Source organism: Lutra lutra, chromosome 6, assembly GCF_902655055.1.
Source record: "Lutra lutra chromosome 6, mLutLut1.2, whole genome shotgun sequence".
NCBI classification, from domain to species: domain Eukaryota; kingdom Metazoa; phylum Chordata; class Mammalia; order Carnivora; family Mustelidae; genus Lutra; species Lutra lutra.
Window position 1 is genome coordinate 138,181,611 of NC_062283.1, and position 14,611 is coordinate 138,196,221.

The 14,611-nt window shown below is 44.4% G+C and overlaps 1 protein-coding gene across 5 annotated transcripts in view; it reads left to right on the forward strand.

Annotated features, from left to right (window-relative positions):
* PLEKHG1 (pleckstrin homology and RhoGEF domain containing G1) overlaps positions 1 to 14,185 on the forward strand; it is a 218,103-nt gene extending 203,918 nt beyond the window's left edge. For all 5 annotated transcript variants that reach the window (XM_047733188.1, XM_047733185.1, XM_047733184.1 and 2 more), the window contains 3 exons: positions 902 to 924; positions 3,469 to 5,113; positions 10,628 to 14,185. In XM_047733188.1, the coding sequence (XP_047589144.1) occupies positions 902 to 924; positions 3,469 to 5,113; positions 10,628 to 11,688 (2,729 nt within the window). In that variant the 3' untranslated portion in view covers positions 11,689 to 14,185. The remainder of the gene's footprint in view (positions 1 to 901; positions 925 to 3,468; positions 5,114 to 10,627) is intronic.
* The last annotated feature ends 426 nt before the right edge of the window (positions 14,186 to 14,611 follow it).

Below are 14,611 nucleotides of genomic sequence, written 5' to 3' on the forward strand. Positions count from 1 at the left end.
CATTTGTAAGAGGATAGCCCGTAAAATGCCCATCTAGTGGGAAAGAGTTAAATAAATTGTAGTATATCTTGGATTGCTGCATGGAGCATTCTGGAATTATCAGAAAGAACGGAGCGCCTCCTTCCCTACTGACAAGCATGTCCATGCAGACTTAGCAGGAAATGTAATGCTGTATTGCACCTTTATTTTACAAACAAAACCGTGCATTATGGTGGGCTGGGGTCCGTGGGCATGGGAGCTGGCAAGAGGACCATCAAACTGCCCAGTATGGTAACTTCCACCGGGCAGGATCTACGGAGAGGATTCGATCACTGTTTACTTTATATGCTTCCATAACTGAACCCTGTTTAAAGGTGAGCCACGCATCATCGAGGTATCTGCAAGGATGTGGCGATATTCAGGTCCCCCAGAAACCCACCTGTACTGCTCCTTAGTACAGCGCCAGGGTGACCCCCAGTGATAAATGCTGTCTGTATCGTTCAGGGAAGGCCGATAAAATGTTTAAAAATTAACAGAAGCATGGTCTTGTGTTTAAGTGATTCTCATGGCTTAGGGCATGTATTTCAGGTAATACATCTTTGGGGGGAAAACTTTGAAACTTATTAACATACATTAATCTGTTGCTGTCAGGGATTAAGAAAGGAACTTGACCCTCAGATGTACGTAAGGTTTGGGGGTTTTGGGAGTTTTTTTGTTTTGTTTTGTTTTTTACGTACACCGCAGGATATATAACGAGGAGAACTGCGAGGTATTTTCTGAGAATTAGGTCTAAAAGACCGGGAAACCTCTCAGGCTTCAGTTATTAACAAGTTTTAAGATCCTATAAAATAGGGGTGCTTACCTATGTATGAGAACTATTTTTAATCCTCAAAAATTCCTTTAAAACCCTTGTATTTTTCAGAAACAGCACAAGACATCCAAAAGGTAAGCATGATCACATTTCTTATTTTGAAATGCTTACTTAGGCAGCCCTTCTAGGTACCCTTCTATATCCCATCCCCAGCCTATATTCCACATGTAAACAATTATTTCACATTTTGAGATGGACTTAAGTAAGGACTCGGCCTTATAACCTCCTCCCTCCCCCAGCTTCATATCTCAGAACTAAGGCAACCATATCTTCATCCCCCTTTCCCTCCAGCTCTCACCTCAAAAGCTGTAAGGTTATCTAGGAAGTAACACACGCACCCCACTTTGCCACAAGACCAACGCTCCTGCCTCCCGAAGGTTCTCAAAGCATTAGCCTTCGGTCACAGAGATCCCCTTCTAAAAATATGGTCCTGCTGCTTGTAGGAGAAGTAGGAGCACATGTTCTATAATGAAACTTCACTCTATGAAGTTTGGACTTTTCTTTGTCTGATAAAAGCTAGGAGAGGGGGCATAAAAATGGTATACTCAATTGAAGAGGTATATCCAAATGTATTACCACTGAAGAGTCGATATTGTATCCCGACCAGAGTAAACCATGTCCAACTGTCCACTGACCAATTGTCTAAGTTAACAACTCTTGGAGAACGGATTATGGTTTCTCGTTTAATGTCCTATATCTGTTAGGACGTGGTTATGAAACTCTCTCCCCACAATTCCTGCACCACTTCTTAGCACAGGGCCCAAGTAACCCCGCTAATAAACTTTGTATCTCCAGTATATCCAGTAAAATGTCTAAAAATCAGCACTCTTACCTCAAAGTAATTTTCTTAAAATTAGAGCATGTGAATTTCTTTCAGGAGTACATATTTTTGTTTGGAAGCTTTTGAAATTTGTTAGTTGGTTATTGTCCTGAAATAGAGCATGAGATTCTGATTTTTTTTTTTTTAAATCTACATTGTTTCCATTAACAAACACTGCGGAAGGCGCCCGGGTCTTCAAGGTGCCAAACCAGGAGCACGGAGCTAAGCCCTGCTTGGTACCATGTCGCGGGATCACTCCACTAGCCCTAAAGATGGAATTTCAAGAGCTTGATGAAACTTTCGACACTAGCGATCAAGCCAGGTCTCCATATGGGGATTAACTAAACCTCATAAAATTAGAAGACAAGAAAGAAGTACAGAAATGTACTTTTTTCTTAGTGGTCAAACCCCATCTCCTGTCACACTAATGAACAGTACCGAATGCAGGAAGAAGAGATGTACTAATGGTCAAAGAGTTTAAAATAGGAATAAACTCTTAATAACAGCCTCACATTTCTCCCAGAATACATATTCCAAGGGCACGCATGTGTATGTGTGTGTGTGCGCGTGTGTGTGGTTTGGTTTTCTGATTAGAAATTAACATCACTCACTATGCAGCCATCAAAAGAAATGAAATCTTGCCATTCGCGACGACGTGGATGGAACTAGAGGGTATCATGCTTAGCGAAATAAGTCAATCGAAGAAAGACAACTATCATATGATCTCCCTGATATGAGGGAGAGGAGATGCAACATGGGGGGTTAAGGGGGTAGGAGAAGAGTAAATGAAACAAGATGGGATTGGGAGGGAGACAAACCATAAGTGACTCTTAATCTCACAAAACAAACTGAGGGTTGCTGTGGGGAGGGGGGTCGGGAGAGGGGGGGTGGGGTTATGGACATTGGGGAGGGTATGTGCTATGGTGAGTGCTGTGAAGTGTGTAAACCTGGCAATTCACAGACCTGTACCCCTGGGGATAAAAATATATGTTTATAAAAAATAAAATTAAAAAAAAAAAATAACATCACTCATATTTTATTTCCTAACAGGCATCTAAATACTACTTAATTAAATGTATTTTGAAAGAAAGCAAAACGTTCATTAGCTCATTAGTGGATTAAGTTACACGTCTGCAACAAAGCCTCTTCGCCTAGAATCCCTAAACCAAGGCAATGCCAGTCAGGAGCATGGCAGGTCCGCAGGTCACAGGGATACCCTTAAGGTGCGCAGTCAGATTACTGACAGAGGCTTCTGGTATACCAGAAACCACAATAAAACTCCTTGCAGGCAAGCCTCAAATAGAAACCAGATACAATGGCCCTTGATACCTATATATGTTCATTTATAAAATGTTATTTACCAAGGGCACATCAGAATTATTTGAAGTATTTAAGAGTTTTCTGAATTTTGCTGATCCCCTGCATTGGGGTAAGGGATTTGGAGTCAGACTTGGTTTGTGTCCTAACCTTTCTAACCATGGCAGAGAGCCTGGATTTCCTTCTGTGAAATTAATACAATCATGTCTAAATCACAGAGCGATTACAAATGCTAAGTGTGGAAAATGTCTGCACATGGCCCAGCATATTTCTAAGTAAATATCAGTTCCTGTCCTCCTTGCCCCTTTTGCAAAAAATCTGAAGTATGTTTCAACTCCATTAAAATCAACACTATTTACCAATCATTTGTTTTAAGACTATTATAGCCCAGTTGGAGAGAAAATGTGTAAAACCAGAGGAGTGTCATATGGTGTGTGTCCATGTCACTGAAGTTCAATCAATATGTTTCTACCCACCTCAGGTTTCCAGAGAGGAAGGGTCTCCCCACCGGACCTCAATGGGGCCATCTCCTGCCCAGAGGAACAGCCAGCCGAGCAGTTCTGCCATTATCAGCGTGCTTCGTGGGGGAGGAGCCATCAGGAACATCTGGACAGACCACCAGATCAGACAAGCCCTGTTCCCGAGTCGTCGGTCCCCTCAGGAGAACGAGGATGATGAAGATGATTACCAGATGTTTGTGCCATCCTTCTCCTCCTCAGACCTGAACTCTGCCAGACTGTGTGAAGACAGCACTTCCAGTCGCCCCTGCAGTTGGCACATGGGACAGATCGAGCCCGCAGAGTCCGCCAGCTCTGGCCACCGGGTGGTCAGGAGGGCCAGCAGCGCTGGCGAGAGCAACACATGCACTCCTGAAATAAGAATTAGGGACAGTGGTGGCTCTCAGTACAGCCCCCGACGGGAACGGCAGGGTGACCCTAAAACAGAAGGGCAGGACGGAATGACTCCCTTTGGGTCATCTATAGAACTGACCCTCGATGATATAGACCACGTCTATGACAACATAAGTTACGAGGACTTAAAACTAATGGTTGCTAAACGGGAAGAAGCTGAGGCCACGCCCCCAACAATAGCCAGGGACCCCATTCGCCCCAAGAGCACACCAGAGCTCGCCTTCTCGAAGACGCAGCCTGGCCCCGAGAAGAGCTCCCGGCACGCGGAGAGGGACGGAGTTTTAACAGGTCACCTGGCCCCAAACCAAAGCACACATGAACTCCAGATGGTTGAGGAGAACATCTACGACACCATAGGGCTCCCAGATCCACCCTCCCTGGATTTCAAATGCAGCAGCCTGACGCGCCCCAAGAGGAGCACCTTCCTAGGTCTGGAAGCCGACTTCGCGTGCTGTGACAGTCTGAGGCCCTTTGTTTCCCAGGACAGCCTCCAGTTCAGCGAGGACGAAACCCCTTACCCTCAGGGACCCTCCAATAACGACTACTTGAGCTTGCTCTATAACTCCTTCAGCTGCAACCTGTCTCTCGGTGATAAATCTATCTCTGACAAACTGTCTGAGGAAGTGGACGAAATCTGGAACGATCTGGAAAATTACATCAAGAAAAACGAAGTCAAAGCTAGAGACCGGCTCCTGGCAGCCTTTCCCGTCAGCCAAGAGGACGTGCCGGACAGGCTGCACTCCGAGAGCACCCCCAAGCTGGGGAGAGAGGCCACACGCTCCGCGTCTACCCTCTCGCTTCCTGAGGGCCACGCTTTCCTCACGCCACTGAGAGACAAGCCTGGCAGAGCTGGCCGGACCAACTGCCCGTTTGAAGAGGACCTGATTGCTAAAGAAGGCTCCTTGATGAGCCTTAACCGGCTGTCTCTGGCCAGTGAAACACCCCCCCTGGAAAACCCTTACGACTTGGCCAACAGCAGTCTCTCCCAAACAGACTTGGAAAACCCTGCCCCTGGGATGGATGCCACAGATAAAACGAAAAGCAGGGTTTTTCTGATGGCCAGGCAGTATAGTCAGAAGATCAAGAAGGCAAATCAGCTTTTAAAAGTGAGAAACCCAGAGCTGGAGCAGCCACTGGCCAGCCAGCAGCCTAAATCCTCGGACAAAGACCTGGCGGCCATCTTGGAAGAAAAGAAGCAAGGGGGTCCCGCCATCGGTACGTTCCTTCACACTGCTCTCCCTCCTTCTTGAAAGTAGCATGTGAGGAAAGCTTTCAGGTTCTAAAAGTCCTTGAGACGGTGAGAACGTTGCCACCCAGACGCTCACGTTCTCCGACTGAGACTACAGCCTCACTAACAAGCACCGACAAGGCCGTTCCTAATTCTTTTCCTACCTTAGCCCACAGAGTCACTCAGGTTGGAGCAAGATTCAGTCTCGGAGGGTTTTGTTGTTTGTGTAACATTGTCATTACCAGACGTGACGGTTTAAGGAGTTTTCTCTAATCTGAACTGTGAAAAATAGTGATCCGTTGAACTCGTGGCAGGTAGAGCTTTTCCATGTGTGTGTTGCTGTGCTGGGAGGAGTCGTGGCTCATGTCAGCTTTGAAGATTTGGAAGCACATGGAATAGGGTTGCTCCAGAATTCCAGCCAACATGCCCTAACTCATCCTAACAGATGAAAAGGAGTCTTTTCCCACTTTCTAAAAGCTGGTCATGCTCTATCCTTAGGCGTTTCCTCACATATTTCTCTTACCAGTTGACTTTTTGTTTAATAGTTGTCCTAAAATAGCCGGTGTCATGCACAGGCTTGGTCCAACAGCCTCGGTCTTCTCGGGGAGCTTCCAAAAAGTGTGATTCTTTCGGTCAAGCCACCTTTGTGGGGCAGAAAACTGGGATCTCTCAGGTATGATATTGGTGCGATGAGGGCTAAAGATTTGACCTCTTTCTCTGTTATAAAGAAGTGAAGAGACAAAACTTGACACCAAGACCCCAATCTCAGTCGAAGAACACAGGTGCGAGTGAGACAGGATTGTCATGGGGAGAAGAAACCCCAGGGCCCTGGCTCTCCCCTCAGGAGCTTTTCACCTCTAGACCCAGAGAAATTTCTGGGGTTAGGCCCCAGAATCTGCAATTTAAAACAATGTGGCCTTTTAACCCTATTTTAAGAATCCCTGGCCTAGATTTTCTGACAGAGGACCACCTTGATATCAGAGGAGAGGAGACCTTTCTCCAGTTAAAAGTAAAACCCAGATGATCAATATCAAGGCACACTGAGACAGGTAGCCCGATGGTGACATGGCTCATTGGGCCAGATTGATGCCACTAACCCCCTTCCTTTGAGATTGATGTCTTGATCTCTGCAAAAAAACAGAGAATAAGAAGGGGATATCCAAATCCTAAATGAAGCCACACATTAAAAGTTACATGGCAAGACTCTAGAGGGAATTTTTTAAAGTTTGGAAGTATTTAAGAATTGTCTAAAGCTTTACTCTTTTTCTAGAGCTACACCTAGAGTAAAATTTCCTATCAAATAGGGAAGGTAAGCACTGGAATTGGCTACCTGAAGGATTTTACTCTCTCTCTCGAGTTCTTCTTTTTAAATAAAGGTGAAAAGTGAATTTTGTATGAATGTAAGAGACCAGATGGCATATATTTTTCTCCTTGCAAGAATTTGCCAGAATTAATTCATGTCCCTTTTCCAGCACCAGGGCTGCTAAGCTGGTTTGTTATGACCCATGGAAAAAGTGAGTTCCACCTGTAAAGGAGTATTTGGGAGCATAGATGGCATTGGAAGCAGTAGTATGTGACCCATGCCTCCACTCACGGAGCCTGGGCTGAGAGAGAATAGAACAGGGTTTCTGATGATGATGGATTATGCCAGCAGACTGTTGTTTCAAGGGTGGTTATCACCTAAGCCCGGTTGTTTTGAATTTGGACCATCCATGAAAATGCAGAACTCAGACCTCCAATGCTGAATCAGTAGGGCTTAGAACTACCTTGAATAGTCTTCTTTTTTACTCACCTTTTAAGTATTCTTAGGTGTCCCTTTGGTGTTTTCTTTTGCTTCTTTTTACCTTTGGTTTGTTGTCCTTTTGGTGTTGCCTACTGATGTCTTCTTGGGATCCCATGGGATCTTTTCTCAGCTCTGCGTCTGGGTCCTTTCTTGACATGGTGGGCTACTACCAACGTTCTCCCCAACCAAGAGGAGGAGATCTCTCCAAAGTCATCTTCTGAGAGTGGGGTCTCCCCAGCTATCTGGCAGGAGCACGTTCCTCGGGCCTGCCATCTCTCAGACCTAAGGAATCTTCCATCTGGGTGGATCGAGACCGCTTCCTGTGCCCATTAGGCTTTCAATCAGTTGACGTGATGACTCCTTTTCTCTCTCTTGTTTATCTGGGCACAGGACGTCGTAATCGAACGGACCGATTCTCCAGACTTCTTCGTATGGGCCTTGCCACTTTGCCAGGAGCTTGCTCTCGGTGTTGTACGGAAGGAGGAACGCCCTATTCACCTGCTGAAACTCTCGAGCACCTTTATTGAACTCTCTGGCAGGGGTTTACAGGCCCCGGGTCAGATTTCTGCCTCTAAACCACCCATCCAGGTCTAGTCACTCCCACCGTCCAGAGCCTGCTGTAGTATGCCAACATTCTTGTTCAGTCAGACCTCCCTCCTCATAGTCTTTGAGGCCAATGAGGCCTTGGGGTTCCCTTTTTGGGTGATGTTTTATGTGGGGGAAAACTCCATACAGGCTTGACGGATTTTCCTTTTTGTGCAGCGAAGGCAAAATCACATTTTATGCTATGGTCTACATTTCAAACAGCATCAGAAGCTTTGATTTTAATCCTCTGTCTTGAAAACAGTTTATCTCATACTTTCCTCAGCAAGGATCACTTTCAGTTTTTATCTGGAATCCTAAGAATGCCACACTTTTAAACTTCCAAAAGAGAAATAAACCAGAGACAGCCCTGAGGTTGTCCTGAATTGAGAATATACATATTCTATAAAGGGTATGAATGCCAGAACTGGGATAATGGGGAACTTTGATCCACCTGACTAATACTAAGGTTTTTAGGCCAGAGATGTCCTCTTGGGCTGGCTAATTCCCACCCATCTGGTTAAAGAAAGCTAATGACAGCTATTGCTTTGGAACCATTCTCTTATTCACGTTGCCATCAAACAAGTTATGTGAAGCTGAGACAAAAAAATCTCTAAAACTTAGATAGACATTGTATATTATCTACCTGTGAGATACTTTTTATTCCAAATTAATAAGTGGCCAACTTTTTATTATCCAGAGATAAACTGCATCCATTATGCATTATCTATGGGAGCATTTTAATCAAAAGCTGCTTTCCTGCTTCCTCTTCTTTTCTGCTATGCCCCCGATTCTCTAGGCTGCCTGTCACTCTCTGCGGTATGGTCTTACGGAAAGCACATCCATTTTTAACACTATGCTTAAAAGAAGGAAGTCCAAAAATTATCTCAATAAGTAGTTCTCGAGACCAATTCGTATCTAGAATTATACTTGGTGCTCTGTATGGATTGTTCTCCCAAGAGTAAACGTAGACTAGCAGGAGTGATAAACTAGTCTGTGTCACCAAACAAGCAATACGAGATTGTGTGCGTGTCCGCATGCATGCCCGTGATCGCGTGTGCAGCCAAGAGCTAAATGTTGTGGTCCACACTAAGTACAGAAGACTTCAGAGAAGTGGATTAGAGAATGATTCATGGAAAGGGAAGGGCTTAGAGAGGGTCTTGAGGGGCTAATAGGATTTGATGAAGCAAAGGAAGAAGAAATATTGTGGCTATTTTGAGTCATGCTCAAAAGAGCTCAAAAGATCATGGTTTCAGATCATCTGGGCTATTGTCTGAAGTCAAAAGCTGACTGTTCATACATGACTCTGTGGTTAAACTTTTGTACTGAAAGAGTTGAACCAAATGTTTCAATCAGCTCTCATGGCTTACCCCCAAATTGCCATCTTATTGGAACCTTGTGAAAATTCAGGGCCTTCCTGACTTTGTTGTGGGATTGCACGTGGGGCCATCATATAGATGAGAATGGTCTGGGCAGGGCTAGCTGATGTTCAGGTGCGACTGCTACCCATGACTCTGTCTCAAGGTCCAGCTGTCTTTGTCGGGCTTCGTACTTAATGGAACAGTAGAGGCTTCAGAATGGCTAACACAGACACTTTGATGCCCATGTAGACTTTCAGTCTCGTAAGTGCCAAACTTAATTGGTATTGAGAGTTTTTACTATGACAGTCAAGGAACAATAGCTCAAGTTCTTGTTACTAGAAATTCTGAACTAATATTCTCTGTGCTTCCAAGGAATTTGGACTTGAAAGCCTGAAGGATCTGAATGTAGGCTCTATGAGAAGTTAAACAGATGACTTTACCTGGATTTGGGGGATTTGGGAGGCAAGCAATCTGAGAAGGTTGCAATTAAATGCACACAGAATAACAGCGCTTGTCATCTGTCCTCATAGAAGATAAGAGTCAAAAGAAATGGCAGAAACCCAACTAAATTTTTTATTTAAATTCAAGGAATAATTTACTAACAGTAGGTCACTAAAAATATAAATAGCTTAAGAAGAAAGTGCATATCACTTGCTGGTCATCATATATGGGAGAGATCCCCTTTGTGGAGACTGTGTAGACGAGGTCTGGGCAATTTATAGGATGCGTGGAATTCTTAGGTTCTAGGGAAGTTGTGTGGATACCTGGATTGGGGTGATGGTGGTGGCGGCGGGGAGGGGACAGCTCTTGAAATAGACATCTCTGGGCTCTGTCTCTTAAATCATTCCAGGCCCAAGAGAACATTCTATCCATAGCATGGTTCTGTTAATGTCTTTAGAAATGTCTGTGTACAACACTGTCTGTGTACTCCGAAGTGGAGCAGAAGGGAGACTGGCCTCATAGCTGAATCTGAAGTAGCAGTAGCTTTCATGGACATAACAGTCAAATCCTGTTCTAGACAAATACTAGAGAGCATTACAGATGATTCATTCTCAATACCTTGGGGGCCTAGACCTCAGTGCCTGGCTTCTTGGGGATAGGAAAGTCGACGTGGCTCAGTCAACAGACATGGTTCTGAAATCCTGGAAGGGAGGGCCTCCTGTAGATACCAGTTTCCCAGACAGTGGCATTGGATGGAAATACTGGAAAAGCCACCAGGAGCAGACTCTTCTGGGAGTCCTTGTCTGAGAACATTAAGTCTAGTGAGAAGTCAGGGGCGGCTACTGCTTGGTGGATTGTATCATCTTCCTTTTACTGACTACTTGAGTTATTTGTCGTTGGCCAGGGTTTAAGTACTGACCTTTTTGTTTTTATGATGCCTGTTTTTTTTTTTTTTTTTTTTTTTTTTTTAGCACTGACACGGTTTCATGCTTATAAAGAACACCAGGAACTTTCATTATAAACAGCGAATATTTGCAGACCTAAAATAAAAATAATCCAAAATTCGATCAGATTAAATGAAGCTGTAGGGGACCTTTTTTTTTTTTTTTTTTTACATTTTTATGTTTTATTAAACTATGGATTACTTTATTGAGTTCGCATTGCTTAGTAGTCAGTGATGTAGTAGTCAGTGATGACTCATCTTCAAACATAAAGGTCCTGTCTATTTATATTTTTAAAATCAGTCCATTAGGATGTTTGATTTTTATTTTTTTTAATCTTTGCATGTGGAACTAGTCCTCTGTATGTTTATTGTTTCCATATTTGCCTTCCAGGTGCCAGGATTGCTGAGTATTCCCAACTGTACGACCAGATCGTATTCAGAGAGACTCCCTCCAAGACTCAGAAGGATGGCTGGGCCAGCCCTCCAGAACCTCGCAGCCTCAGGTCCCCATCACCTTCCCAGGCCCAACAGAGCAGCGAGGACTGGCTTTTGCATTCCACCTACAGTAATGGAGAGTTAGCGGATTTCTGTCCCCGGCCGGAGCCAGACTTGAAGTCGAAACATCTCACTCCAGAGACCAATACAAAAAGCATCCCGAGACAGCTGTCCACGGCTTGCTCTGTGCCTTCCCTTCCATCCCCCGACCCTCTGCTGGGCTCCGTGCAGAGACACAGCGTGATAGTCAGTCAGCCCAGCCAAGAGCACTCTCTCCAGGGCTACCTTTACAACTCTTTGGGTCGGACAGGCCTCAGTGGTAAATGTCAGCCTTATAGCCGGTCCCAGTCCTCTTCCTCTATCCTGATAAACAAGTCGCTGGACTCCATCAACTACCCCGGGGAGGGGGGGAAGAAACAGCTGCTGTCTTTACACAAAAGTCCGAGGGGTGAGAGTCACCGGGACGTGCGGCCCGGCCTGGCCGACTCCTGCCAGCAGGGCACTGAAAAGCGCTCCGATCTCACGCTCCGAGACTCCCAGAAGGTTCTGGTAGTAAATAGAAGTTTACCCTTAAATGCCCAAAGAGCGACACAGAACTATTTCTCCAATTTCAAAGAGACTGGAGGAGACGAAGATGACTACGTGGAAATCAAGTCAGAAGAAGACGAGTCGGAGGCAGAGCTCTCCCAGGGCCGGAGGAAGACGTCTGACCCACGGATTGTGGAGGCCGGCTTTTCGGAGAGCGCCTGCAGCAGCACCTCTTACTCCTTGAACAGTCCATGCTCTCCAAAAAAGCCAGTAAGCGACAAGCTGGGGATGTCCCCGTATATGGCATCCTACAGCGACCCGGACAAACTGAGTGACTATCTCTGGAGGGGGCCATCTCCCAACCAGCAAAACATCGTCCAGTCGCTGAGGGAAAAATTTCAGTGTCTCAGTTCAAGCAGCTTTGCCTGAGGCTCTTTGGAGAAGTCACCCGAGTCCGTGTCACGGGGGGCTCATGAAGGACAGATCCCGGGAGGTGTTTTCTATGTCCCAGATTAAAACAATTTTGTAATAGCCCAGGAGTGTCAACCATGCTTTCTTCCATGGCACAACTTTTAGAAACGGCTGCCAGGGCAGCCGGGGTTGTACTGTCCGACCAGTGTCAGCCTCTCACGGGGTGTCTTCCTGACGCTGACTGTCTTCATGTTTCATGTAAGTCAATCTTACTTGAAAATTTTTAGGTTTTTCTTTTTTTTTTTTAAGCTGGTGGCCATGATAGTTTCTCCTTGTGTCCTGGCAAGAGTGCCCAGAGTCTAAGAAAGGCAGCACTCCTCTCTTCTCCAGAAGCCACGAGTAGTTGGATTCTAGGACCCAAAGGCAGCAAGGAGGCCTTTCCACATTGTTTGAAAGAGGAAGGGAAACTAAAGCTGCTCAAAGGATTGTGCTCATTACACCTGCCATTTTGGTTCCATTCAGGACAAGACCCTAGAATCCCGTAAGCTAGAGATCTCTCGTTGGAGGGTACGTGCACCCTGCCCGTCTCACCCTGCGTGGGTTGCTCCTACATCTGTTCACTGTATCGTAGAAATCGGGTGGCTATGGGACATTAGGGGGAGCAAGACCGATTCTCTAGAAGCAAAGATCCTTACCTGTATTCCTGGACACATTCCAGGGAATGTACTGCTTGTTGTGTTTAGTTTTGATGGCTGGAGTCGAAGGAACGATCTCCTCCAGGGCTCAAAGGAAACTATGACCAAGAAAATGCAAGTGGACTTAATTGTTAGAAAGCATGGGGACAGCTCGCTGAGGTCCTCCTGTGAATGCGGAAGGCAGGGGTGGAAATAGGAGCTCTCCGTGCAATATTTTTGTGCGTATCTCTAATCAACACAAAGTAAACTATGAGCTAAACTAAAATGCTTTAGGGCCACCCTTTGCAGAGCAGTTTTTCATGTGTACTTCCCTGAGTTCTGTACCTCAGGTCAATGACCTGATCCCCAGCCTTGAGGATTTCGTTGGCTGTGATGAAATTTATTTGCTAAACTCAACATAACATGGGGGCCTTTTCTCATTGTTTTGAGGCACATAAAAGAATTGGATCTTTGGCTACGAAGCTCTGACTAATATTCTTTGATGTTGTCATTACAGTCTTCAAACAACAGTCCCTTGTGATAATCAGGGACCAATCTAAGGATTTATGGGAGGGAACAGAAAATTAAAAGCAAGGTGTTATGAGTAAAAAGCAAAAATCAAAGAAGCAAAAAAGAAAAGTGAAGGCCAATCTGTTGCTATTTCATAAAAATGTTCTGTTTTATGGAAGACTCCAGTCAATCCAACAAGGATGTTTTCTCAAACAAGAATGTTGTATTCTCCTTTCAAGCAATTTTACATTCTAGAACCCCTTCCCCAGCGGGTTCAATTTTCATTGATATCAAGGGGATCTGGGCTTTCTATGTAAATGGAATCTCTGATACTGATTTCAATCAGTGACCTCTAACCATAATTCTTTTCCTCTTCTTAAAGTCCTGTACCTCTGTTTCTTAACCGTGAAACGTGAGATGTGACCATCCTTATTTTATAAACAGGTACTTCTGGCACTCGTTTTTTCCTTTTAAATAACAAAAAAGAACCCCAGTTTCTTGCTTCTCTATACACTTCCTTCTTCTAGCAGCTTATAAAACCAAGTCCGTGTTGAATGGCATGGTTCTAGAAACATTCCTGCTTTTACTGCCTTTCTTTAAACTCAATACAAGTTTCCAAGAGTCAGAGTATCGGAAAAGACAAGCCCCGTAAGGAAAGTATGTTCTTAGACTTGCAAGAGGTCGTCACAGGTGGGTTTGCAAAACAAAGTTACCTGATTCTTCTTGTCCTAAAAATGGAGTTTCCTATTTTTGCCTTTTAGTTTGTATGAGCCCCAATTCTATATTATCCATATATTACGGTGGTGTCTTACTCTCAGACATTATTAATTCATCACACCAGTGTCTCATTACACGGCTTCGATGTTACCTACAGGAGTATTCTCTGCTGCACGAAGGTGGATATCTTGCTGTATAAAATGTCTGTGTGGTTGTCTTTACGTTCTAGGACAAGTCTTTAGCTTCATAGACCACTTCTGTCAAACAGGATGCAGATTTTGAGAGCTGTGTGTATATGTATAATCATGTTTGTGTTTTTCCTCAAAGTTACCAGTTAAATGCTTCTGTTTCAGATAGTTTCATTTGGAGGTGGGGTAAGATTGTATATAATTGGGGGGTGGGGAGTTATATGTACTTAAAAGTATGCCAAGTTCTTATTAGGGCTCTGTACTGAAGGTTCAGTTTTTTTTTTTTTAAAGTTCACTTTTCACCTACTCTTTGTGCAAAAAAAAAAAAAAATGCATCTAGGAAAAGATAGTTTAAATATTGTATATAAGATAATGAAACTTAGTAATGCTCAACTATTTAATAAAGTTTGTAAAGTACAAAGTCAATTACAGTGTGAATTAGTGTGTTTGTTCTAGGAATGTCAAGATATCTCCTGACTACATTGTGTTGTAACTGTGTCTTGTCTTATGAGCCAGGCAGACAGTGGTTCAGGGTTAATGACGATACACAATGTTTTAGTGACAGCATATTTTCTGTGTCTTTGGATTACTTTTAAAACACTGAATTTAGGGGCGCCTGGGTGGCTCAGTGGGTTAAGCTTCTGCCTTCGGCTCAGGTCATGATCTCAGGGTCCTGGGATCAAGCCCCGCATCGGGCTCTCTGCTCAGCGGGGAGCCTGCTTCTCCCTCTCTCTCTCTCTGTCTGCTTCTGCCTACCTGTGATCTCTCTCTGTCAAATAAATAAATAAAATCTTTAAAAAAAAAAAACAAAAAAACACTGAATTTAGTGTCTGGGATAGTATGTGTTTTCTT